The sequence below is a fragment of the Calcarisporiella thermophila genome (assembly GCF_041956535.1).
Source record: "Calcarisporiella thermophila strain CBS 279.70 unplaced genomic scaffold VTP21scaffold_4, whole genome shotgun sequence".
Lineage (NCBI taxonomy): Eukaryota > Fungi > Calcarisporiellomycota > Calcarisporiellomycetes > Calcarisporiellales > Calcarisporiellaceae > Calcarisporiella > Calcarisporiella thermophila.
Window position 1 is genome coordinate 575363 of NW_027192194.1, and position 24149 is coordinate 599511.

Consider the following 24149-nt stretch of genomic DNA (forward strand, 5'->3'; position numbering starts at 1 on the left):
TTTTGAAAACAGGCATGCAGCTGATACAGAGAGATTGGCCCTTTGCCTGAACTACCGATCGAAGACCCACTTCGGCAATCCGAAGAATGTGCAACGGGCCATAGAATTCGGGAGAGAAGATTCTTCTTCTTTCGTCTTTTTTTTTTTTTTTTCTAATTAGAACCAAATCTATCGTAGCTCAATTCCTGATCCACGACGGGCGGATCCAGATTATGTGGCCCGTGGAAGCTACACTTCTTCGTAGAAAATATTATAGGTGTGCTCTGTAATAAATTCGAAAAATTTTGACTGTCTCTGATGTCATGGTTGCACAATTTATTTTCGTTATACAAATTGATGGCCTCAACAAATAATGCCATTTCGCGGTTGACCGTCTCCTGGATAGGAGTATACTAGCACTCGACCCATAACGGCTACAGGAGCAAACCTATCAATTATAAGATTAATGAGAAAGCGACCAAGTTCGGTTGCAATGTCATGGCCAGAGAAGGTATTCACAAATATGGCTACAAGATGAAAATGACCCCTCGGTTCCAGGTTGCATCATCAATATCATACTGATCTGCTCAGACTAGGTGAATTTCATTTATCCAATGCTGTTTTTTATTATCACAATCCAAACAGGATGAAGGGTATTAAATATATATGTATATATATCCTAACGTAATACTCTATGTGACTCTATGTATCTAATGTAGAAAGGTGCTTGCCATATAGTCTTTTTAATTGCTCATAGAAAACAAAAGTCATTATAGTGTGGGGGCTAAAAAGAATAAAAAAGATCTCGGTTAGCTGCGTTTCCTTGCCCTGTGCTCAAATGGGTTATAAACTCACCCTAAACGTGAATATTGTGCAGTAATACCCTTGTATAAACCCTTGACACCTTCAGTGCGCACCGTTTTGATCAGGCAATCGATGGGTCCGCGATATAGAAGCCCACGACCGGTTATCTCGTCAATCTTCTGGTTATACATTCGCGTGCTTACAACATCAAAGGGGTTCATCGCTAGGACGACGAAGAAGGAGGATACTAGACTGGACATCAAATGGGTACGAACATCGTCTTGGAGATCGAGCAATGGTGAGGCGAGTAGGTGTGACTTTGTGAATTCGTACGTTGGTAGTTGTACCGACGACCCGACACCGGTGCGGAGGATCGCCGCGTTCATTCCACGGTATAGACCACGCACACCGTTAGACTGGTATATCTGCACGAGGGCGGCAAAGGTGTTGCGGTAATAGTGCTGGTGACCGACTCCGGCTGTGGGAGAGTACGATTGCATACGGGTTTTAACAAGGAAAAGCGGAGAGCCGAGAGCCGCTCCGATAACTCCCGCAGATGCGCCCGACATAACGCAGATAAAGTGGTGACGCTTTGCTGGATCCATGCCTAGAGTATCATTGAAGAGGCGCTTAATTGGATCGTAGAAACCTAGCCGCGCACCGTTCATCATGAGTTGATAGCCATCTACCAAGCAATATGGGGAGATAAAGTATAAATTATGTAATGCATTAATGGGGGATTGAAATAAACTCTTACATGCAGCGCCTAATCCTTTTTGAATGCCCCGTAAGCCTTCGTGGCGGAATATCAGTTTAAGCGCTTGAAAGATATTGGAATAAGGTTTCATAGGCAGGGCGGCCCCAGACTGCGCCCTTGCAAGCTCTCCCTGGAGCTGTAATCTAGTCTTGACCACCTAAGCGAGGACGGGTTTAAGGAGGAAGGTGTAAGGAGGATGAATAGACGAGTGATTCGAAAATATTGCAGCATCTATCTACGATTCTTACCTCCATCGGATTTGTAAGAGTAACCGCACCACATGCTGCCAATCCCCCAAGGGTGAAACCAACCAATGCCTTGGACAATCGTTCCGGGATAATGGCTCCCGGTTGTATCCGCGGTTGCCGCTCTTTGAGCTGAGAATCTGCGAATGATGCTGAGAGCGGAGCTCCAGCATTAGGCATCGGATGGGACATGTGTATTCCTGTTTTAAACGACAGACGATCTAAAGGAGAGAGTAGAAGCGGAAGGGAGAAGTCGAATCGGCAAGCAAGGATGGACAACTGTAAAAGAAAGAGGGCGCTAAAGTTCCTAATGTAATCCCCGATATTAGCAGACAATGCGACGACAAATATAAGGAAGGATTTTTTCAAATGACAGCTGGATAAATCTTAGCCTCGGCACTCCCCCTCTGGCGCAGCGCTCTAACCTTGACGGCTTGATTGGTCTCGATTTTCACTTCTCACACGAGCACTCTGTTATGCCAATTCAAACTCACCACTTTTTAGTGGAGCGTGTGGAGAATGTGGCCGCAGTTTCCTTTTTGCTTCATGCCGAAATGGTTAAAGGAAATTCAGCAAAATATAACTGATGAACTCTGCGTATCCAATTGCGAGGAGGTTAAATCACAGATCTAAAACGGCCCCCAGTGGAAATGCCCGGATACATCGTCACGGCGGCAGCGTAAACAAACGCTCCTTTGCCCTAGTTTGCCGAGCACGCAGGGAAGGAAAGCCACAAAGGCCCAGGGAGCCGCAGAAATTGAAAACAAGCCTGTGCATGAAGAGTGAGATAATCTCAGCTTTAGAGTTCGCCGCTGGACCAGTCTTCTGTTCTGTTCTCCGTTGTTTTTGTGTTCGATTTCTCCCTAATTTCCCCCCCCTCCCCCTTATTATTATTATTGTCTTTATTTTCCTCTGGCAACATTCTGTGTTGACATTTAGATTAAGCTTTCCATGCTGCGAAAACAAGCCATGAAAACGTAAATAGCGAAAGTAATGACACAGCACACTAGCCCTAACTTTGATTCTCAGATCACCATGTTGACTCAACCTTCGCCCATTCCCTCAATGCATCAATCTGTCCCCGCCTCCTCTCCCCCCTCTAGCTCCTCTCTATCAAGTACACCCCCCAATCGAGCCCCTCCCTCCTCCTCCACCACCACCGCCATCCCATATGCTTCCTCTTCCTTTCAATTGTACCAATCGATGATCCAATCGACACCCCTTAGCTCTGCTACTTCTGATTCGATCGCTGCCCCTTCATCCACCTCTTCTACTGCTCATGCTCCTCCTACCCGCAAGCCCCGTCGCACTCCTATTGCCTGCTCAGTATGCCATCAGCGTAAAGTTCGCTGTGATGGAAAGCGACCTACTTGCAGCCGCTGCGTTGCAAGTAAAACTGATTGCCACTATCCAGAAACTACGAGGAGATCCAAGCGAGCAATGGAGAAACAATCCGATCAGTCTCCGTTTGATGCTTTCAAAATTCAGCGCAAACTAGACACTATGGAGTACGACCTCTACCAGCTAAAACTCGCCATTTCATCCTCTAGCGCAGAAAACCAGACATTTACACCTCAAGAACGCATAATTTTATGCGAGCGTCTGGCCAAGATCGAGGAGGAGTATAAGACAAATAGATACTTGTACAGTAATCGCAGTCCAAAATTGCTGGGGCAGGGGCAGCGACAGGGGATTTCGAGCTTAGGCGAGCGGTCCTTACAGCGAGCTCAAGTGCTTACTGGGAAATTCGGAAGCATCATAGTTGACCAGCTTGAAGGGGGTCTGAGCGTAGAGTCCTCTGTGCCAACGATTGTGGAGTTCTATCGGCAATTGCGTGAGCTCACTCGAGATATGGCCAAGTGTCGTGTCTCCACTCCGGCCAGTATTTTGCCCGATCAAAAGGAGGACATACTAAGTTCGGTTGCTGCAGAATGCAAATCCGAAGTAACTGAGCATGGGCGGCCGGGAAAGCGCCCTAAGCTGTCTGGAGAATCCCAATTCAATAATGTGGTTCAGAACCTCTCCCATGACATGTTGGAAGCCATTGTCAACACTTATAAGAAATGCTATTACTGGATGATGCCCGTTATTTGCCCAGATAGTCTACTGGCCAAGATCCGTGCCCAGAATGTGGAAGATATCGATCCAGCCATACTGCATGCTGTTGCTGGTCTTGTTACGAGACACGCTTGTATCGTGCATCGATACTCTGGGTATGACTCTCATGAAAGTGCTCTGGGAATAGAGAAGCGTTTTGTCAAAGCTACTCGTCAGATTCTGCGAAATCGAGTCCTCGATACAAGTGTGGAGACGCTTCAGGCCACTCTGCTAATGGCATTTCATTTGTTTTACATTAAAGGACCCGTAAGTGTGAGCTGGCAACGAATCTCCTACAGTTTGTAGTCTGAAAATTTCACCTGTTTTCACTTCTTTAGGAATTCTCCTCTCTTTATATCGCACTTGCAGTGCGAAAGGCTCAAGATATGGGAATGCACAAGATAAAATCCACAAATCCCGACTACCCGCTGCTTTCGCTCCTATGGTGGCAATGTTACATTCTCGACTTCCTTGTTTCCGAAGGAACCCAGCGCCCACCCATCATTCGTGATGAGGAAATAGAGATAGAGGTGCCGGAGTTACCTAATCCGACACAACCAAAAACCGATGAGTTTTGGGCAGATTTCTTTTTTTCGATGCGTGTCAAGATTACCATCATCCGCAAGCGCATCCGCTTGCGAATAAACCTGCAGGAGCCATCCAGTCGTGAGATGGCCGAATCCGAAGAAGAACTCCATGCTTGGTTGCAGATCCTGCACGATTATGAGCCACTGCAAAACAGCGAGACAAGTGCAACCCTCTTGCGAGTCCTCAGGGTCATCTATCACTCTATAGTGCTGGTGTTCCATGCATGGGTCCTAGGGGCGAGCCATCCCTGCCTGCATCCTTATGGCTTCGCATCTCGCCGGCAGGCGCACGAGCATGCAGACAAATTTTGGGAACTCACCGAGGAATTGGATCCACACGAGGCGAGCTTCGTCCCGCCAGTCGCCCTCAACCGTCTGATAAATTTTTATACCCATGTTCTCTCAGATCAGCCTGATTTCGCGGCTACGCAGCTTGTCCGGATTCTTGGATGGGTTCGCCATTCGGTTGGGTTCTTGTGTGGTTTCAACTCCCATCTACAGATGGTTCACAGGATGGAAGAGTGGCTGGACCATTATCATAGTCGATCCAGGGGCATTTTCTTGACCTCACAAGCATCCACTTTGCGGCCGGTTACCGATTCCGATGACTCAGCCACGGCAAGTCCCGTATCCCGTCACGAAAAGTCGGTCTCACCTCCCGCATCGGCCCCCGCGAACGCCTCTACACAATCCGGAGGTAAAGATGTCGCAGGGACTGTAGGAACAGCGGAAAAAATCGACGTGAACATCACCGACTCTGGCCAAAATAACCGTAATATTCGCTGCATGCTCACCCTTAAATATCCGCTAGGCTTCCGGGTGTGGACCAATGCCCAGACGGTGAATGAGCTCTGCAATCTTCTTCCCCGTGTCCTCCAACTTCATCCCGAAAACATTGAACCACTGAGTCTACAGAGTTTTAATAGTCAAGACTTCCGTGAAAGTGCGGCGAAACACCGGTGTTTTCACTCCCACGACTATTGGATGCCCCTGTTCTCGTTGGAGCATTGGTGGCCAGCGACGGTGAGCGAAAAGGGCAAATACTCTTCGGTGGAATCTAGGGAGGCGCTGGCGAGGCTGATTGGATCGCGAACATTGAATCATCTTGTGGACGTGTACCAAGCTTTTCTCTCCCCAATGCATATCTACCAGGACTGGGTACAAAAGAAGCCGGATGGTCGTGTCGTTCCAGGCGACCCAGAGGGTTCCACCGCCGAGGTCAATGCCTGGTTGCTTGCCCATGCTGCAATACAGAACCGCGAGGTTTCCGAACGCGATCCTTTGACCACTAGATACAAGGAAAAGGCCTGCAGCCTTGTCCACCCCTACATTGATCGCGTGGAAAGTCCCGCCATGATTCATACCCTGCTCAACCTCGCCATTTTTGCGGCCCTTTCCAGATCTCCAACCGAGGCCTTTTTGTATCTAGGATGCGCATTGCGAAAGGCCCAGCATCTTAATTGGTACCGAAAATCGGAGTGGGCTGGCCTACACTCCCTTGCAGCTGAGTCGCGGAAACGGCTCTCCCTCTCGCTCTATCTATTTGATTGCATTACTCCGCTATGGGGTAGTGGACGCCCGCGAATGGTCACACGACAGCGATGGGAGCTTGATACTGTGAGTCTTTTTATTTGCACTTGCTATAGTAAAGAATCCTTTTTTTTTGCTCAATATTGATGGGTTTGCTTTTCATTTTCACGTTAGCCCTCGGTCCTACCCGACGATGAAGACGACACTCCTATCCGTGCTGTTTTCATGGTGAACCAAGCAACTCTAATGGACTTGATCACGAAAATTCACCAGACCTGGGAGAGGGGTACTTCATTCCTTCGGGAGGAGCTTCCCAATCTTGAGCGCGAGCTCTCCGCTTGGTATCGCGAGCTTCCAGATGAATTCCGCTATGACTTGAATGATATAGAGCAGATTCGAAGTCTAAAGACAGTGACCCTGCGTTCATTGTTGCTTGTGAATATAGAATACCACATCGTATGGCTTCGATTGCACCTCCCGCTTATGGCTTTTCCTCCGGATAACGGCTATATGAGCTCGCTTTCATACAGAATATGTCTTCAAGCAGTCGATTCAATTCTAAGGTGTTTAGAACTCTACAGTGAGAATCAGTTTTCTTGCCACCACTACACCAAGACGCTGGATGGAATCTACCTGTCCTTCTATGTTTGCCGATCTCAACTTGATGCTGCCAATGTGATGGGCTCAATGTTTGCCCAAGAAGGGCTATTACGTTTGCTACGCATCCTACGTCTACAGCAACAATGTGGGAGCATTGGCGTTGATTGTCAATGTGTGAAGTTTATCCGACATATTGAGGAGCTAAGCACTGCCGGAAAGCTGAGCCAGGCCGAGGGAGCGTCGGGTGGCATAGAGATAGCCTCCCACATGGCGACAAAGAGGACCATGATGCCTGCTTCTACTACGCTTGCCGAACCGCCATCCGAAGATTTCTTGAACCGGAGGGAAGCTAGCAGCGACTCCCAGTCCACCAACAATCTCCCGGCCGATAGTAAGTTCTTCACCGCTCAAGCCAACTTTCCTCAGCTCGTCTCCGCTTACGATCCCAGGATCCTCCTGGGAGATTCTCAGGCGATGGTTGACACCACCACCCTTCCCAGTATGGGACTGGTAGAATCGTCCTCATGTGAAGGGGACCTAATATCGCCTTTGGTTATGGGAGGAGATTTTGAACATCGTCACGGACAGCCGTCCTATATCCAATATTCGCAGCCAGCTTCTCATCAGCAGGCTACGAGTGCTTGGCGAGGGGTTGATCATACAGGCTTTGGTGCAGGTGTTCAGGAGTACCTTGTATCCGATCTATCGACTAATTTTCTGGCCCAGGCAGCTGCGACTACACACCAGCAACAAATGCATCCACAGCAACCCATGCAGCCAACTTCAGGATGGTCTCCAAATATGGGTGACCGCGAAACATACTTCTACACCACCCACCCATCCTATCAGGCTATGTTTGCCGATGACTCGATGTTAGACCTGACTGGAGAGATAGGCGCAACAGTAGAAACACCATCGTTTGTGCACCCTGGGAACGAGCCAGCTTCATTCGATCAGCACCTGCACATGAAGACCTATGACAATGGGCCTACGCGTGGATTTTAATTTTTCTTTATCTTAAACTTTACCATTGTCGTTTTTTGTTTAATGACTGTATCTCTTCTTGCTCCATTTCTTTCACTGCTCACTATTTTTTCCCCCTCTCCTACAATGCTTCACATGAGTTATTTTTTTATTTGTTTATCTCTTTTATTTTGCTCAGCTCTTATTTGTGCTATTTATTTTTGTTCTGCTGGATACTTCGGATGTTTAGTTCATCCATATTATAATCAGTAATATGCTTTGTATATGGAGTTAAAAAAATTTTGCCCAAGTTTTTATACTCTTATCTTTTTATTTTCTATTTTTCTATTTTCGTTTTTTTTTTTTTTGCTTACTTTAGCATTTCAGATTGCCTTTCTATTGATTTCGTTTTCGGTATTTATTTTCACTTTATTTCGTTTCAGATTATCTGTATTATAAATTATTGACCCTATTTATATTAGAAATGGTTTTGTTAAAAGGTCCCAAGAGAAAGAGGGCTTTTATTTCCCGGAAAAGACTTAACATTTTCTTGGTAATATGAGGTTTTCTGAATGGTTTGATAATATCCTCCCTATTAAGCTATATCATTGTCCGTGGTTTTTCGGCCTCAACTTTCTCTGGTGAAATGTCAATGCGGTGTAAGCACTATCCCAGTGGCGGTTTCCGAGAATGGCAAAATGAACACAAGCTAACGATTGTTTTTGCTTTTCGTTGATTGAATTATTACACAAGAAAACTTGTCGCTCTACCTGTTAAGATATACATAACTTCTTATTGCTCCTGCTCTCTCTCCTGGACTCCACTTGACAGCTCTTAGTTTCTTCTCCTCCATCAGCCTATACCTAGTTCCGCTCTCTAGAAATAATATATCATGTCATTCTTACCATCTATTGCCTCTGGTGATATCTCCACCGCACGTAATTTAATTGAACAGGGTGCGAATGTGAATGGGCTTTTCTCGTGGAACTCTAATCGTACACGTTCACCCGTCATCCCTGATGAGATTCTCAACGGCAATCCGGCGGCACTACAGGCTATTCAAGAGAGTGTTGACTACGAAATAACTCCTCTTAACCTTGCAGTATTATGTGGTCGTGAAGAGATGGTGAATTTGCTACTGGACTCAGGCTCTGATGTGAACTTGAAAGATGGCCGTGGAAGGTATGTAATGGTTTCGAGGAAGAGCCTTTTATTCTTGCCGCTTAATACTGCTTAGTTGCCGACGGAAACATGTAACGCGCTATTTTTTATTCTCAGAACTCCTCTCGTATGTGCTATCTACGGCCTCGACGCCATGACCATTACCACACAAAATTTGCCCCTCATCTCACAGTCGCACCCTAAACATTTGGCCGTCATTGAAAAATGTTTGCTCTTTCACCCGAATATTTCTCGCGAGACTCTAAATGACCCTCAGAAAGCTATTCGTGGAATAACACCTCTATGTTTGGCAAGCTATCTAGGAAAAGAGCCAGTTTTACGGCTATTACTCGAAATGGTGGGAAAAGGGATTGATATTGATGCCACTGACTATAATGGAGCAACCCCGCTGATGTATGGAGGTAAATTTCGCAACCCTACCGTGTCATATTTAATGATTTCAACTAACACAATTTATTTATTGGTCTGTAGCCCGTGATGGACACCTTCATGTGGTTCGATTGCTCCTTCAACATGGAGCATCGCCCGATTGCACGGATCATCATGGATGGTCGTCCATTCAATATGGACAATCTTATCCGGGAATCGTCCGTGTGTGCGAAGAGGCCCTTCGATGTCGTCGACCAAGGATTAAAGTAAGCAATAATGTGTTGCTGATAGACCAAGACGTGGCTTTACTCACCATTTCTCAAATTCATAAAGGATAAAAATATCGCGCTCCCCTCTATCAACTATCCGCAAAACTATTCTCGTCTCCTCTCTCTTTTATCTTCACTTGTTGAGATGCCCGCAGAACGCTCTCCTGAAGACGAGTATACCGCAGACTCTACCACCCACCAAGCTCTTCTCCAGGCAATTCGTCTCAATGACCATGTGTCAATTGAAGCCCTTCTTCTCTCACCCCCGGAAGTTGCCGCCGTGCTTCCAACCAATGTTGCGTTGGTCAATTTCCACGATAAAACAACTGGGCTGACACCGCTCCATCATGCCGTACGGCAAACCCAACCTAGTCTCGAAACTCTGATGTTGCTCTATCAAGCTGGAGCCGACATGAATGCAAGAACCATGTATGGGCGAACGGTGCTGCATCATTTGTGCCGTTTAACGGCCGGAGGAAAGTCACCAAAACGTGAGAGATCGCGACAAAAATTGTCAGAGCAGCCCTCACAGCAATCTCTGCAGTCACAAGGAACACCCAAGGAGGAAAATCGAAAGCCACGAGGCAGCGTAAGCTCCGGGAGTAGTGATGGTGTTGATAATCATCAGCAACAGTCATCGCCTCAACAGAAAAGCCCACCAAAACAGAGCCAGACACATCAAGCGAATGGTTTCTCTGGTAACGGCAAGCCAGCTCTAGAGAATGGCATAGAGGAATCGTCTGCTCACCTTGCCCGCTGCGCTTCCCTGCTGATCCAACTGGGGTGTGAGGTCAATGTCGTAGATCGATACGGATATACGCCACTGCATTTTGCCGTGGAATATGGAGGGGTGAGGGAGGTAGTGCGAGTGCTAATGGAAGCTGGGGCGAATTGGGAGGCAAAAAATGCAAAAGGTTTGACCCCCCTTGAAGCTGCAAAAGAGGGCATGGGACCTTCGCTACAAGGTAGAGTCATTATAAAGCTTATTACGGGATTTGTTGACCATTCATCTGAAGGGTAAAATTTTTACATTTGTAGAGCTTATTGACGTGCAAAAAAAGAAGGCTGCTGAACAGCTTGAAAAGGATAGAGAACCCTTCGATCACGTCTTACAGAAACTTACCGATGATCACGCCTCGTCAATTTCTGTTCTGGAAGTTACTCTGGGACAATACGATAGTCTTCCCCCCGTGACATCGACCAAAAGCCCAACCCGCATCTCTCTCGACCGACTTGTCGATTCCGTGCGGCAGAAAATCGAGCGGTCATCCAATCTCCTCTCAGACCTCACGACCCAATATCAGAAGGTTTCAGAAACATTTTCCGGAGAAAAAACGTTAGGGGGACTTGCTGCACAACGTCTCCAGGATAAGGATGTACAAAACCTGTTTGAAACGTTGGAGAATGGATATGAACTGCATTCTGAACTGATCAAGGCAAACCAAGATTTAAACAACAAGCTTACCGAGGCAAGAGAGAATAAAAGCAGAGGAGAGAAAGGAAATGAAGGGAAAAACCATCAGGACAACGAAAAAACCTCAACTAAGAATACTATGTTGGACTGCCCACTCGATCCTAAGCGCTCCTCCATTCGGATGATGGATCAGCCCTGGCGAAGATCCACTACGTTCTCCACTCTAAATCCGACCCTCACTGATCGCGAGCGCAATCGAATGTCACGGGCCATCTCGCCTCTCACCACGAGCATCACGCGTGTTCGGGCTAAACTTATGGATCTGGAGCGCATGCTGCAATCCGATCGCAATGATATTGTGCTTCCCGAGAGAGACGACCTCTTTAGCGAACTTGCAAAACTCGTCGAGGATAACGTGAATCATGTGCAGCAAGAACTCGACCAACGGCATGCAAAGCTCAACGATTTGGTTGAGCAAATTGACCTTGCAGAGGATCCAGCCGCCCCTGCGGAAACTAAAGTCAACAAAAGCACGGAGGAACTCTTAGAGCTCAAAAAAGAGCTGGAGGTTCAGGCATTCCAGGTGGTGGAGATCGAACGGGCGGCGGACACTTTGCATCAGCGTTGGGAAGAGGTGAAGGAGAGGGTGGAGAAGGCTCGACAGGAGGAGCGAGAATCCCGCCCCAAGCTCTGCTTACCGGCCAAGCTGGAAATTGTGCGCGAAACAGATGCGAATGAGATCGGGGAAAACGAGGCTGCTCTCTTAACGCCCCCTCGGTCCCCACTGCTCGACTCAACCGATCGAATACTACTGGAACATCAGCAGTGGGACGGAGGCCAACAAATCGAGAGTCTGGAAATGGAGTTTGAAATACATGCGGCCAATCTCCTCGAGATCCAACACGAGGTTGAGGCCATCGATCGCCGGCTGCAAGATATCCGCGGCCAGAAGAAGGAAAACTACGAGAAATGTCTGGCCCTGGATAAAATAGTCGATGGCAATGCTCCAGCGGAGGAGCGCAAAAAGGCAGAGACTCAACGAGAGCTTCTATTGCGGCAGACTGCACAGCTCTTTGATGAGCAAGACAAGCTAAATACCGAACGCCAAGAGTTTGAGCGCGAGTTCACAGAGAGGCTGCAATGCCTGAACCTTGTGAGAGATGGCATCATTCGTGCTAAGCCAGCAGAGCTTTTGCGCGTCCTGCTAAACAAATTTGGGGCAAGGGATTACGCGTCAGAGCCAGTACAGATTATTCGAGAACGGGAAGATTCAGGAGTAGTAATTTACTATGAGGGCGAGGACGATGGAGAAGGCACCCGAGTGGAGGAAAAAGAGAACAAGGGGAACGACCTAGATAACAAGGAGACAGATGATGAGGAGGGCGAGGAGGAGAAGTCGGATGCTGACAAGTTAGTGCCCAAGCTGAGGTCGAAGGTCAAGTCCATCGAGTCTTCCTTGCGGTTGCTTCAAGCAAGAGCCGCCGACCAACTTCGAGGGCTGGGAACCAGTCTGGACGAGAATAGTTCAGACGCGCCCCCCTCCCTAACGGCGGCAGAGGCTGAGCTGGACGACTGTTATGCTCAGATGGCCAAGCTATATGAAGAGCTTGGAGAGCTTCGTCGCCAAATACGCTCAATTACGCAAAACACCCCAACTTCATAGAGGCCTCCTTCATTTGTTTATTTGACTGCACTTGATAGCTGGGGTGGGAAGAATATGGTGCGTACATTGCATAGGAGATATAATAATATTAAAACCATTCCTATATTATCTGTGTATATTTTTTGTTCATCAATTTAATCTTTCTTGGATGTCCCATGGTGGTGGCAATGCCCACCTACGAACTTGGCGAGGGATATTTGAACACTACCACTTTAATCTAGTCCTATTTTCTGTGCACTTGATATATTCCGTTTTGGTTGCAACTGTTAGGGAAAAAAATATATGGCAGCATTTGGTTAGCAACCCAATCAACGGATTAAGGAAAGGTTTGACGCACGAGGGTTGAACCACTGGGTTGCGGCCAGTTTAGGAAATCATTTAATTTATATGGTGTTAGGATCTAGACGCGAATTTCAATTTTTTTTTGACAGTTCTGTTCTCTCTCACTTATGCGACCAACAAACTTAGCTTTCCCGCCTCCTTAGATATATTGGAGCTCATTTTTCTTTTCTCTAGTTTGACCTGAATCTCCCCCAAAATACTCAGATAAACCAGAGATATACCAATAACTAGTTGCAGCATCAAGATCCACCCCCTTTTTATTCCTCCTAACTATTATAAATGAAGTTCGCCAAGTATCTGCGTGCGAAGGCGATACCAGAATGGCGTAAAAAATATATTGCATACAAAGTACTCAAAAAGCGGCTAAAAGACATTCATCGCGTCGTCGAGGCGGAGCTGAATGAGAAAGGGCATCGTCGATCGTTTGTGCTGCGATCAGGAGGATCTCCTGTGAGCTTTATATCGATGGACGAGGAGGCGAATGAGGAGGGGGAAAGAGAACGGCCAGTGTCTCCGGTTTCAATTCGAACACGAGGGAAAATGCCGGAGGGATACCGCTCAAGCAAGCTGAGGAAACCATTTCTTCCAAGTACATAAAATGCAGAATTTGTTAATTTTGCGTTTAGGACTAATGCGATACATCCACTTTTTCAGTAGTGACAAGGCGACTTCACAAGCCTACACAGGAACTCCCTTTCGAAATTATGCTGATGCATGTCTCGCCCGAGGAGAGGCAGTTCTTCAATTGCATGGAGAATGAGATAGAGAAAATTAATGAATTCTTCAACGGTATTAATAGGATGCTCACACAGAAAAATCAATCAATTTCTTCTAACTGAAATTCGAACCTCTGTCTATCTAGATAAGGAGGATCAAGCTTTCGAGAAGCTTCTCATGATCATTGACCAAATAAGGGTCGTAGAGCTTCATCAAGCAAGGCACAAGGTAAGTGACATGTATACACAGACTTTTTACAGAGCTTAACTTTTTCATTTCGCTTGTAGCGACGTGCCTCCAACCCAGCAGATCGAACGATTGCATCCTACAGCTGGTTAATTAACACTGTTATCAATTGGTTTTCTTCCACCAACCGAGCCCTAGATTTAATGGGACAAAAGCACCAGGATTCGTCTGCAACTTCACAGAATTCTGAGGATTTTGTAGAACAGACTATCAATTATCGAATGGCAAAAAGCCGGATCAAGCACGCTATGGTTGAGTTCTATCGCGGATTAGAGATGTTGAAGAACTATCGAGTAACTAAAATTAAAACAATGAATACAAAGTAGTCAACTTACAAATGGTACTATTGCCCGTATAGACATTGAATCAAATGGGGTTCGCAAAGATTCTTAAAAAGTTTGACAAGGTATGTGTCCAGATCTATTTCCAGCCTATGTATATCGACAAGTTACAAATGAGTTGTGTAGATTGCCCGATGGAATGCAAGCGATTATTATATGGAAAAAGTAAATTCACAGTCATTCATCACCTCCAGAGTTTTGGAAGATATCATTAAGCAAGTCGAAGTAAAATCGCCTCCTAGATGAAAAAATATTCTCCAAATTTGAAAACTAATACTTTTGGATAGAATGTTTTTGTGGTGTATTTTGCAGGAGGAAATAGGAAGAAAGGGATGAGCCGATTACGAGTAGATAAGTTAGAGAAGGTGAGCTCAAAATTGATAGAATATTTAGAATAAGCGCTCACACATACATATTTGGATAGCAACATAACCTGTGTACCTGGAGAGTAGGGTTGTACATGGGATTTGCATTGCCAATTCTCATTCAAGGAGTAATGAAAGGTAGTCTAGTTTATAAAAATCTGAAAGGAAGAAGATAATAATCTCTTTATTTTACTATTGCAAAATAGCCATAGATGCAAGGGCTGGCACAACTTCATCCACGCAATTTATCCTGTTTGAAATCTACGCTGCATTTCTTTTACCTGTTATCTTCTTGCTTCTCGTCGCTGTAAACGCTTATTTTTGGACGAAATATCGTATCAATTACCGATTTATATTCGAGCTCGATCCGCGAAATTATTTGGATTATCAGCAGCTTTTCGAGGTAAGTAAATTCCTAGGCTATGATGCACTAGATTATTATAAATTGCTCATGACCAAACGCACTTTTATCCATAATCACTCGATTTAGCTCCCAGCATTAATATTAGCACTGTATGCTTGCGCATTTTATCTCTCGTTTTCAGACGTTCTTCAACCGTGGATACCTCCGACCGTATATCCGATTATTTGGTTCACCATTGTTGCCGGCATTCTCATACTTCCGTTCCCCGTGCTATATCATCATGCGAGAAAGTGGATCCTCAATTCCTTTGTTAGTATATTGCCTATCACCTGCCAAGCAGACTAGATTGAATTACTTCTAATCCACTTGGCATCTATGATCTGCAGGGGAGAGTTATAGCTAGCTTTTGGTATCGGGTGGAGTTTCGGGATTTTTTTATTGCAGATGAACTCAACAGCTTGACGTATTCGATTCAGCGGCTACCTCTGTTTTTGTGTGTTTATGCAATCGATTTTGATAATCCAGGTAAGTGGAAGCAGATATATCCACTTTGATTAGCTCCTTTCCCACACCCTTTTCCTTTTTCAATATTACAGGATCAAATTGTAACTGGGACAATGCGTGGCAATCAATTGCGCTGGGTGCTGTCCCAGCTTGGTGGCGGTTTCTACAATGTCTGCGACGTTATCGAGACACCAGTGAATCCTTCCCTCACTTGTTCAATGCTGCCAAATATTTTTTCGGGATGGCGGCCAATGTGCTCGGAGGAGTTTACTTTGTAACTGGTATGCTCTCTGTTTTACTTAGTTGAAAGGTGTCTCCTAGACTCTCTTTTGCTGATAGGTCACTTCAAAATACGCCCAGTATGGACATCATGTCGTATCATAGCAACGCTTTATGGGTGTGCCTGGGATATCAGAATGTAAGCTGCAATGCTACTCAACTTTACGCCATAGAATTTTAATAAAAGCTCTTCGATACTAGGGATTTTGGATTACTCCAGCCGAACAGTAAGCATTTTCTTCTGCGTGATGAGATTGTATTCCCGAAGTGGACCTATTACGCGGCAATCCTGGCAAATATATTACTCCGGTGGTCATGGCTGCTTGGAGAGTGGGGATTCCCATGGATCGACATTCAGATATTTGCATTCTTAGTTGCTCTAGGCGAGGTTTTACGGAGGTTCATCTGGAATTTCTATCGATTAGAAAACGAGGTAGGTTTCGCCAAAGCTGTCCTCATGCACCCCGCTACTAACCTCAGATTGCCCTTTCTTTTTCCATTCAGCATACAAATAACTGTGGTCAGTTCCGTGCCATCAAAGAGATTCCTCTTCCTTTCAAGATTAGTACCGTTCCATCCAGTGCCGAAGAAAATGCATTGTCCACTGACACGGAAGCAGCTCTCTTCCCTTCAACACAACTGACATCGCCTACACTTGTCTCGACGGATCCGCAGTCCGGTCTACCTATTGCGGGCTCTTCAGCTCCTCCCGCCAAGTCGCCTCTACTGAAGAAATTCTACAGCTTTCGTGATTACGAGAATAGGATATCCGATCGCTGGCTTATGGAGCGTGAATTTATAGACGGAGGCTCGAATGCAACCACTTTCCAAGGAAGAAATTAAATATTTTGATTCTTATTTTCATTGTATTATATTTTTTTCACGTTCTGCCTGTATTTTCTATCCAAGCATATCACCAATTATCACCATTTTAGAGAGAAAGGAAAAAAAAAATAGGTACATCCATGTGTACTATGAAATCGGTTATAAATTTTGCACGTTACCTCTTTTCACCCTTTTATGACAGTTAATTTTTCAATCTTCCAAGTGTATCTGAAATCTAACTACTTTCTTATTTGTATAACTAAGCGATTCATCCTTTCTTCTTGGTCCTTCTTGCATTGTCACAGAAACATTCACAAATAGATTCCCACAGGACCAATGTCAATACCAAATTCTCGTCCTTCTCATTCCCGTCGTCGATCCGAACGTTCCAAATCTACCAAATACCGAGAGATCCACAGCATTACCGGGCGTGTCCAATATTTACCGGTTGACGATGAGGCCGGCGGGGGTGGAGGATTCTATGGGCAGTGCCAACCTGTGCATCGGTATGAGAAACTCAATCAAATTGGTGAAGGAACTTATGGCGTTGTATATCGCGCTCGCGATCGCCAAACGAACGAGATAGTCGCACTCAAAAGGATCAGAATGCAAAACGATAATGATGGGATGCCGGTTTCAAGTATACGAGAAATTAGCTTACTTCAGAAGCTTAAGCATCCTAATGTAGTGAGTGTATTGGACATCGCGGTGGGAAAAGAGCTCGATCAGGTATTCATGGTTATGGAATATTGCGAGCAGGTAACGATCATTGAGATATATAAGCTCGAGGGCGAATTCCTTTGCTTACCAATGATTTTTTGCTCTAGGATTTAAGTACACTCATGGACACCGTGGAAAAACCATTTCAACCATCAGAAAGTAAATATTGATCGTATTGAACACGGATCAGATTTTTCTTTATTAATCACGTTCATTTAATTAGTTAAATGCCTAGTGAGACAGCTCCTAGAGGGTCTTAAATTCATCCACGAGAACTATGTAATACACAGGTAGATAGTGGACATTGAAAGCTTCCCGTCTCAGCAAAACGTTTAAAGTCGTATATAATATTTTAAATAGGGATCTGAAGATGTCCAATTTACTTCTAAATTCTCGCGGAATATTGAAGATTGGTAAGACAAATGATTCTATGGTCAATTACCTCGTTTTTTAGGATACTTAACTGTATAAAACTTTTCAGCGGATTTCGGCCTGGCGCGAGTGTATGATAATAAGCCGCGTCCTATGACACCGCGGGTAGTGACACTATGGTATCGTCCTCCAGAGCTACTCTTAGGTGAAGAGAATTATACTACTGCAGTCGACATGTGGTCTGTTGGGTGTATTTTTGCAGAATTTCTCCAAGGGAAACCAGTGCTGCCTGGTAAGACGGAACAACAGCAGCTGGAGTTAATTGTGAATCTACTGGGTGCTCCTAATGAAAAGATTTGGCCAGGAATGCATAAATTGCCTCTCGCGAAATCAATCAGCTTCCCAAACTCTAAGTTAGTATATGATGGCTCACAGTTGATATTCGAGATGACTAACTCTTATAACGGGGATATAGGGACAATAATCTATTGATTAGATTTCCAAATGCCACCAGTGAAACTATTAAATTTCTCAATGCATTACTCTGCTATGACCCGAAACGCCGACTGAAAGTGTGGGAGGCGCTCAAGCATGGATATTTTTCGGAATATCCAAGAGGTAAATATTTATCATCTTTTTCATTCCTTTTTACCCACTGAACGCTAACCAACGCTATGTTGCTTCTTTCTAGCAAAAGAAGCAGCTCTACTACCAACTTATCCAGAAATTAGAAACAAACAGGATCATATGTAAGTTTCATTTTCTAGGCTACTACGGCATCACAAAATGCTAACAATATCTCTTCATTTGATCTATAGACAAAGGAAGAAAGAAGAATATAGAAAACGTGCCCGTGAGGCAGACAAAAACGCCGCCTTAAACCAAGGGTTAAAGAGACGAGTCGTCTAAAATGAATAGGGCGGATGATATGATGATATGCTACAATACTATCTATTCTGTTAATTTTTGTACGTTTATTTGGGTTTCGTTTTAATGTCCCATTTAAGACATTTGCGTGGCTTCGGAATTTTGGTAAAAATTTAAAAAATTTTTATCTCCTTTATTTCTCCGTTTCCAATCATCCTTTCATTGATTGTTGAATCTATTTTTAAAAACAACCATTTCTGAACTCATTTCTTCATTCCTGCTCTCCATTAATTCTTCTTTCTCTTTGAAACCAGCGTTCTTGTTTATTTTTGCATATTTTAAATTACTTAATTAAAAGAACTAGCTACCATGTCTGGTATCCAGTTTGGCAAATTCGATGGCGTTTGCCAGATGGTAATGCTCCCATTATGTCCACTCATTGGTCCAAGTACAAATAATCGTGTCGATGGCGTTGAAGCACTTTGTTATAGTCGCAATGTAGGTTACATAGATGCCAACGCCAAATTCTCGATTATTAATTATTTTTGTAGATTGAAATAGCACAGGCTTTAATCTTCCAGCCTGCTACACTTATTATTCACATAATCGCTCTTATAATGACATCCATTATGATCTATCATATCAAATCCAAGTACACAGCAGTTGGTAAGATCTATTCAATTGCCTTCAGATATTACTTGTGATACTGAATTATTTCAATTTATAGGTCGAAAGGAGATGGTCATGTTTTTCTATCTTTATATGATAACAACGTTCCTTGAATTTCTTCTCGTAGGCGGCATTATCCCTACGGCAACGAACGTGTATCCTGTAAACTATCTTATGACTCTCAAGAGCTTGACTGGGTCTGTCTAATAATAACCTCTTTTATCTAGTACTTCGTAGCAGCTCATATCGGGCTCATCTCCGCAACTTTCTGGTGCCTTATGCTTAATGGCTTTGTAGGCTTCCAGTTTGCTGAAGATGGAACTCCCTGGTCACTCTGGGTATGTATATTTTTGTTCTCCCGTACCACAATTAATCTTTATTTTACGCTGACAATAATTTTTGGAAATGAAGTCTATTCGTATTAGTTCATTTGTGGTTTTCGCAGTGGCGATGTTCATCTCCATTGCCACTTTCCAGCCCATTCGAGGATTTAGTCCTGAAAATCCTGTTGTCCTCTGGGTTATCTACTTTATCTTTAATGGGCTCTTGCTCCTAGTATACGTGGTGAGCCAAATTGTGCTTGTATTGAATACTTTGGATGATCGATGGCCTTTGGGTGATATCTCCTTTGGAGTATTGTTTTTCGCCATTGGACAAGTGGTGCTATTTGCCTTCTCGCGACAAATCTGCGAGACAGTGAAGCACTATATTGGTAAATATTTTTTTCGGAGACGCGGATTTAATGGAACATGGACTTACATACTTAATTTGTAGATGGGCTCTTCTTCGGCACAATATGCAATTTACTTGCGGTGATGATGGTTTACAAATACTGGGATTCAATCACAAAAGAGGACCTCGAGTTCTCTGTGGGTAACAAGCAGAATGTGTGGGAGATCAAGGAATTGCTCGGTGACGATGAGCAGTCACACTACAACTACTAGAAACCACTTTATTTCTCTTTTATCTTTTATTTCCTGTTTTGTTCGTAAATAATTCCTCTTTACTTGTCTCTACCATTCCCCCTCCCCCCCTTTTTTTTTATATTCATTTATGCCAGAAGATCTTTTGCAATAAGTTCTCTACATATTATTATCAATAACAAATCCTCTCTGCTCGTATCCGATTTGCAAAAAAAGGGAAACTTTATTTCCCGACGAACACGAAAAAGCGAAAAAAATATTAAAAACACCTAGGATTTAAAGCGACATTGGATTATTCCTGTAGATTATGGGCGACATTCATCCCTCGCTTGTCCTCCGTATACTCCACCATCTTGCGCCCACCGCTTCGAAGACTCATAATCCGCCGAACGATTTACGTGAACTACTCGATATCTGCCTTACACATGTGTCTCAGCGCTGGCGCTACTTGGATTGCACTACTCTTCCCCCCTCTCCGCAGCTCTTCTTCACTCCATCACAGAATGGCAATGGCGAAGGGATGAGTAATATAATTTCTGGCATAGGGTGCGAATTATCGTCCAATGTGGACAGAAAAGACGTGCATTTAAGATTGCGATGGCGACATCCTGAGAGGGAAGAAAAAGAGGCTGAGCTAGAGCGTGTCGGTATGATCTCAGTTCCCGATTTGCCAATTGACAAAAGAGAGGGTAATATGGCAAATGAGGCCAGGTTAGAAGTTGAAGGCGTGCTTAATGGGACACTGGAATGGATGCGTACGGCTGGAATGAGCGAAAAAATAGTAGAGAACTTGCAGGGAATAGTCAAAAAAAGACTCGAAAGAGATAGTGAATCTAGAAGAAGTAAGTCATTTTATAATTTTTTTTTATTTTCTCTGCTTCAACATAGGTGAAATTAGGTGAAGTCTAGGCGTGTTTTTGATTTTTTTTTATATTTCAATTATTCTATAGGGATAGAGGAACGATTAAACTCTCTTCCTCCTGATTTCCGAGCAGCCCTTGCTGCCGTTGTGATGCGCACAAAGTCGACAAAGACACGGCATATCCTCTATCTTAAAGATTTTTCCAACAGCGAATGGAGGCTTTACACAGACAATCCTAGTGATGTAGGGAGTGGCGCAATTGTATGTCCTTTTTTTCAAAGGAGTTATATACATCTCCATACGCTATGAGTTTTCAACTGATTATGGTTTTTGTGATCCAGATGTCGGAGGATAATGTGATGAGTCTTGTGCATGGAAATTTCGACCAAGATAAAAGTATTCTGGAGCCTCGGTGGCTGTTTTATTTAAGTGAAGAGACAATCGCATCAAGTAAATGGAGCCCCCTTTAAAGTTGTATTTGCTATAAAACCACTTACTTCTTACCTTGATTTATAGTGCGCGCCGACCAAAATAAACAATCACTGCAACATTCAACCATTCCTGAAGAAACAGAGGATCTCGAAAACCAGGATTATATTGCTGCCAACGGCAATTGCTATTTCGAGGAGGATATCATTGCGTGTCGCGTCTGCCAAGGTTGTGACGAGGCTCCTGGCAACAAAATATTTCTCTGCGACGACTGTGATAATCCCATCCACCAGCTTTGCCAGAAGCCGCCTATACGCGATGAGGAGGAGGCTCTTGATCCTTGGTACTGCGAGGAGTGCCTGACAAAACGGAAACGGCCGAAGCTCTCGACCAATACTTGATTTATCCGCTCCACCTTTTGCACACATGTTATTTGTGATATACTTTTATGAACGGAATGCGTCCTTTTTTTTAGACTAGAATATTCTATATTCATTTTGTAATTATGAAAAAAGACGGGTGTATAAATAGAAAATCCTCTCAAGCTTTCAAAAATGGCCAAAACGTCCACATGCGCTCCACGGTACGCAACCGCTGCTGCACTTCGAGCTGCATCTTCTCTAGATCCCGCAAATCCTCCAAAAAGAGCGTCCGTTTTTCGGTCGGGAGCTCGGCACTCAGCGTCCTCAACAAGTGAACCTCACACAGCAGCATTCCTTGGTCCTTGAATTTGAGTCGTTCGCCAGGCTTGCTCTGGATGAGAAGCCGCTCGATTTGGCGCAGCGTGTATCGCATTGGATCCCGCACCTTGCCCAGCGCCAGCCCTGCCCGCTTCCGATAGATTCGCATCAATTGGGAGCCCGAGAAGTAGAGCAAGAGAAGGGATGGGCCCACCGCCAAAAAGGCAAAGTTCAATTCGTTGGCCCTAAGCAATTTATCCAGCGCTGCCATGGCAAGCTCTAGATCCACCTTGGCCTTTTGCACTTGGATCAATAGCATTTCGACCAAGTTGCCGCGTGCCACGCTCTTGAGAGGAGTTTTGATTTCTGACTCGTAAACCCGCAACACTAGCGACATGTCGCCATCACGTACGCGTTGCGCAATGGTATCGAGCTCAGCATCAGAAAGATGATAATGTTGGCGGGCAAAATTCATCACCATCCGTTCGAGGGAATCCAGATCGGAGCGCAGGCTTTCTGGCCCAAGAAGACCGAGTTCTCCTTCGCGGTGGCGAATCGTTTCCCACACTTTCCGCATTGGATTGTAGACCCAGTTGACAATAAACCCATTCAATGTCTCGCGCGCTTCCACCATCCATTTTACAATATCGCTTCGGCGTACATATGCGTACTTGATGATAGTGCGACCCACAAAATACGTTGCGATGCAAGGAAGCCAGCAACGAGTAAACAGTGAAGGGCGACCATATAATGAAACGAGATGATTAGAACGGTGCTCAAAAGCAGGAAGAGTAGTGGTGATTAACTCGCGAAGTAAAGAATGTATTTCTCGAGAGGAGTATTCGACATCTTGATCGATTGCTAAAGCAAGTGTCAAGAGCCATGGTTAGATCAAAAAAAAAAGCAGGTTGTAATGATTGTACCCTCGTGGTGCTCTTCACCATAACATGCATCTTTTGGTTCGACTTCCACGTTTGTCACGTGTTCTAGCTCGCTTTTCATCACTTTGATGCTAGCGCTTATTTTCTGCAATATCTTCTCTCCCTTCTTCGGAGCAAGTTGCATCCCATATTCACTTAAGAATCCTAGACAACTAGACTGCATCTTCCGCAACTCTACTAATGTATTACGATTGTGCCGAACTTCGTAGCGTGCCATTGAAAACACAGAGAATGTAGGACGGGACTCCAGGCGGCGGTGGAGATGTTTAGGGAATAAGGGAAGTAGTAGAGAATGAGGCGTGGAGAAGGCGCGTTGAAGAGCGGTAGAGATTGCAGTAGAAGTAGGAAGATTGGAAGATAAGGCCAAGATGGAGTGTACGAGGGTAGATACAAAAGACGCTACGCGCGCTGGGGTGGCTATCAAGTATTTGGAATTAAAATATGAGATATATCTTTGTGAATCGGTAAATCACTTGCTTTGTAAAATATAGTAGAGGACGCGAAACTGGCTCCCTCGTAGAGTTTCCCAGTAAAAAATGTCTTCGCTAAGCGGCAACGTTGCACTTAGTAATTTGTCTAATACATTAACATACACCGCAACAGTGCATTTTGCCAAAAATAGCAGCTCCAACTCCTTCAAATCTTCTCGTGTAATATCTTTACTCTCAACCTCTTCACTCTGAATCATAAAAGCTGGGCCAATTTTGTCGAGTTGTCGCAAAACATCTGAATGAAGATTTGGTAGTGTAGGGGTATCGAGATTAATGCACTCAATGGCGCGCTGAAGATCTCGAGCACGTTGATAAACTGGATGGTCGAGAGAAGCTGGCGTGGTGCGTAAGAGCGCAAAAATGCGACCAGCAGCGGAGTGATTCTCGATCCGCTCCAATCGAAAAAGATCAAGTAGTTGGGCATTTAGTTGCCGCTGGCGATCCAGCACAAAACTCATAGCTGAAGTCGATTTCGAAAGAACAACAACATAGGGCGCCTTAATGGAAAATCTAGATACTAACAATTGTGTCCCAAATTAGTAAATTAGAATTTTGGAGGAATCTGAATCGAATTCAGTTAAGTCCTTGAGTTTGAGGAGTGTACCTTAGGCGATATGTAAATGCTGAGAGAATTTAGCTTGGCATATTAAATGTGAACTTAGAAAATTACGTACTAATCTTGAATTTAAATATGAAGCAATAAATAAATATCAATATACATTGCAAACTGACCCACGGAGCAACTTAAATAAA

General features: G+C 44.5%; 8 protein-coding genes across 8 annotated transcripts; 6 read left to right on the forward strand and 2 right to left on the reverse strand.

Annotated features, from left to right (window-relative positions):
• Window positions 1-681: 681 nt before the first annotated feature.
• On the reverse strand, window positions 682-1977 carry VTP21DRAFT_8506 (uncharacterized protein; the record flags this gene model as incomplete). Its single annotated transcript, XM_069399364.1, has 4 exons — window positions 682-763; window positions 835-1468; window positions 1541-1697; window positions 1789-1977. The coding sequence occupies 4 exons, from the start codon at window positions 1975-1977 to the stop codon at window positions 682-684; spliced, it is 1062 nt and encodes a 353-aa protein (XP_069254788.1).
• Window positions 1978-2778: 801 nt separating this feature from the next.
• VTP21DRAFT_8507 (uncharacterized protein) lies at window positions 2779-7604 on the forward strand (the record flags this gene model as incomplete). The annotated part of the gene is made up of 3 exons (XM_069399365.1): window positions 2779-4149; window positions 4221-6086; window positions 6174-7604. 3 exons carry the CDS (start codon window positions 2779-2781, stop codon window positions 7602-7604), a joined length of 4668 nt encoding a protein of 1555 aa, XP_069254789.1.
• An 850-nt stretch (window positions 7605-8454) lies between these two features.
• Window positions 8455-12459, forward strand: VTP21DRAFT_8508 (uncharacterized protein; the record flags this gene model as incomplete). Its single annotated transcript, XM_069399366.1, has 5 exons — window positions 8455-8744; window positions 8841-9145; window positions 9216-9379; window positions 9447-10347; window positions 10421-12459. 5 exons carry the CDS (start codon window positions 8455-8457, stop codon window positions 12457-12459), a joined length of 3699 nt encoding a protein of 1232 aa, XP_069254790.1.
• A 621-nt stretch (window positions 12460-13080) lies between these two features.
• On the forward strand, window positions 13081-16460 carry VTP21DRAFT_8509 (uncharacterized protein; the record flags this gene model as incomplete). Its single annotated transcript, XM_069399367.1, has 15 exons — window positions 13081-13390; window positions 13456-13590; window positions 13664-13746; window positions 13806-14057; window positions 14123-14170; window positions 14232-14330; window positions 14393-14470; window positions 14530-14608; window positions 14677-14873; window positions 14961-15143; window positions 15221-15359; window positions 15431-15619; window positions 15678-15756; window positions 15819-16050; window positions 16122-16460. 15 exons carry the CDS (start codon window positions 13081-13083, stop codon window positions 16458-16460), a joined length of 2442 nt encoding a protein of 813 aa, XP_069254791.1.
• A 318-nt stretch (window positions 16461-16778) lies between these two features.
• VTP21DRAFT_8510 (uncharacterized protein) lies at window positions 16779-18443 on the forward strand (the record flags this gene model as incomplete). Its single annotated transcript, XM_069399369.1, has 8 exons — window positions 16779-17201; window positions 17270-17321; window positions 17386-17452; window positions 17523-17575; window positions 17644-17947; window positions 18010-18152; window positions 18226-18283; window positions 18353-18443. The coding sequence occupies 8 exons, from the start codon at window positions 16779-16781 to the stop codon at window positions 18441-18443; spliced, it is 1191 nt and encodes a 396-aa protein (XP_069254792.1).
• Window positions 18444-18770: 327 nt separating this feature from the next.
• VTP21DRAFT_8511 (uncharacterized protein) lies at window positions 18771-20014 on the forward strand (the record flags this gene model as incomplete). The annotated part of the gene is made up of 6 exons (XM_069399370.1): window positions 18771-18899; window positions 18953-19067; window positions 19129-19232; window positions 19298-19408; window positions 19482-19782; window positions 19845-20014. The coding sequence occupies 6 exons, from the start codon at window positions 18771-18773 to the stop codon at window positions 20012-20014; spliced, it is 930 nt and encodes a 309-aa protein (XP_069254793.1).
• A 286-nt stretch (window positions 20015-20300) lies between these two features.
• Window positions 20301-21685, forward strand: VTP21DRAFT_8512 (uncharacterized protein; the record flags this gene model as incomplete). The annotated part of the gene is made up of 4 exons (XM_069399371.1): window positions 20301-20835; window positions 20944-21116; window positions 21197-21305; window positions 21372-21685. 4 exons carry the CDS (start codon window positions 20301-20303, stop codon window positions 21683-21685), a joined length of 1131 nt encoding a protein of 376 aa, XP_069254794.1.
• A 139-nt stretch (window positions 21686-21824) lies between these two features.
• On the reverse strand, window positions 21825-23854 carry VTP21DRAFT_8513 (uncharacterized protein; the record flags this gene model as incomplete). The annotated part of the gene is made up of 3 exons (XM_069399372.1): window positions 21825-22825; window positions 22888-23322; window positions 23383-23854. 3 exons carry the CDS (start codon window positions 23852-23854, stop codon window positions 21825-21827), a joined length of 1908 nt encoding a protein of 635 aa, XP_069254795.1.
• Window positions 23855-24149: the final 295 nt, after the last annotated feature.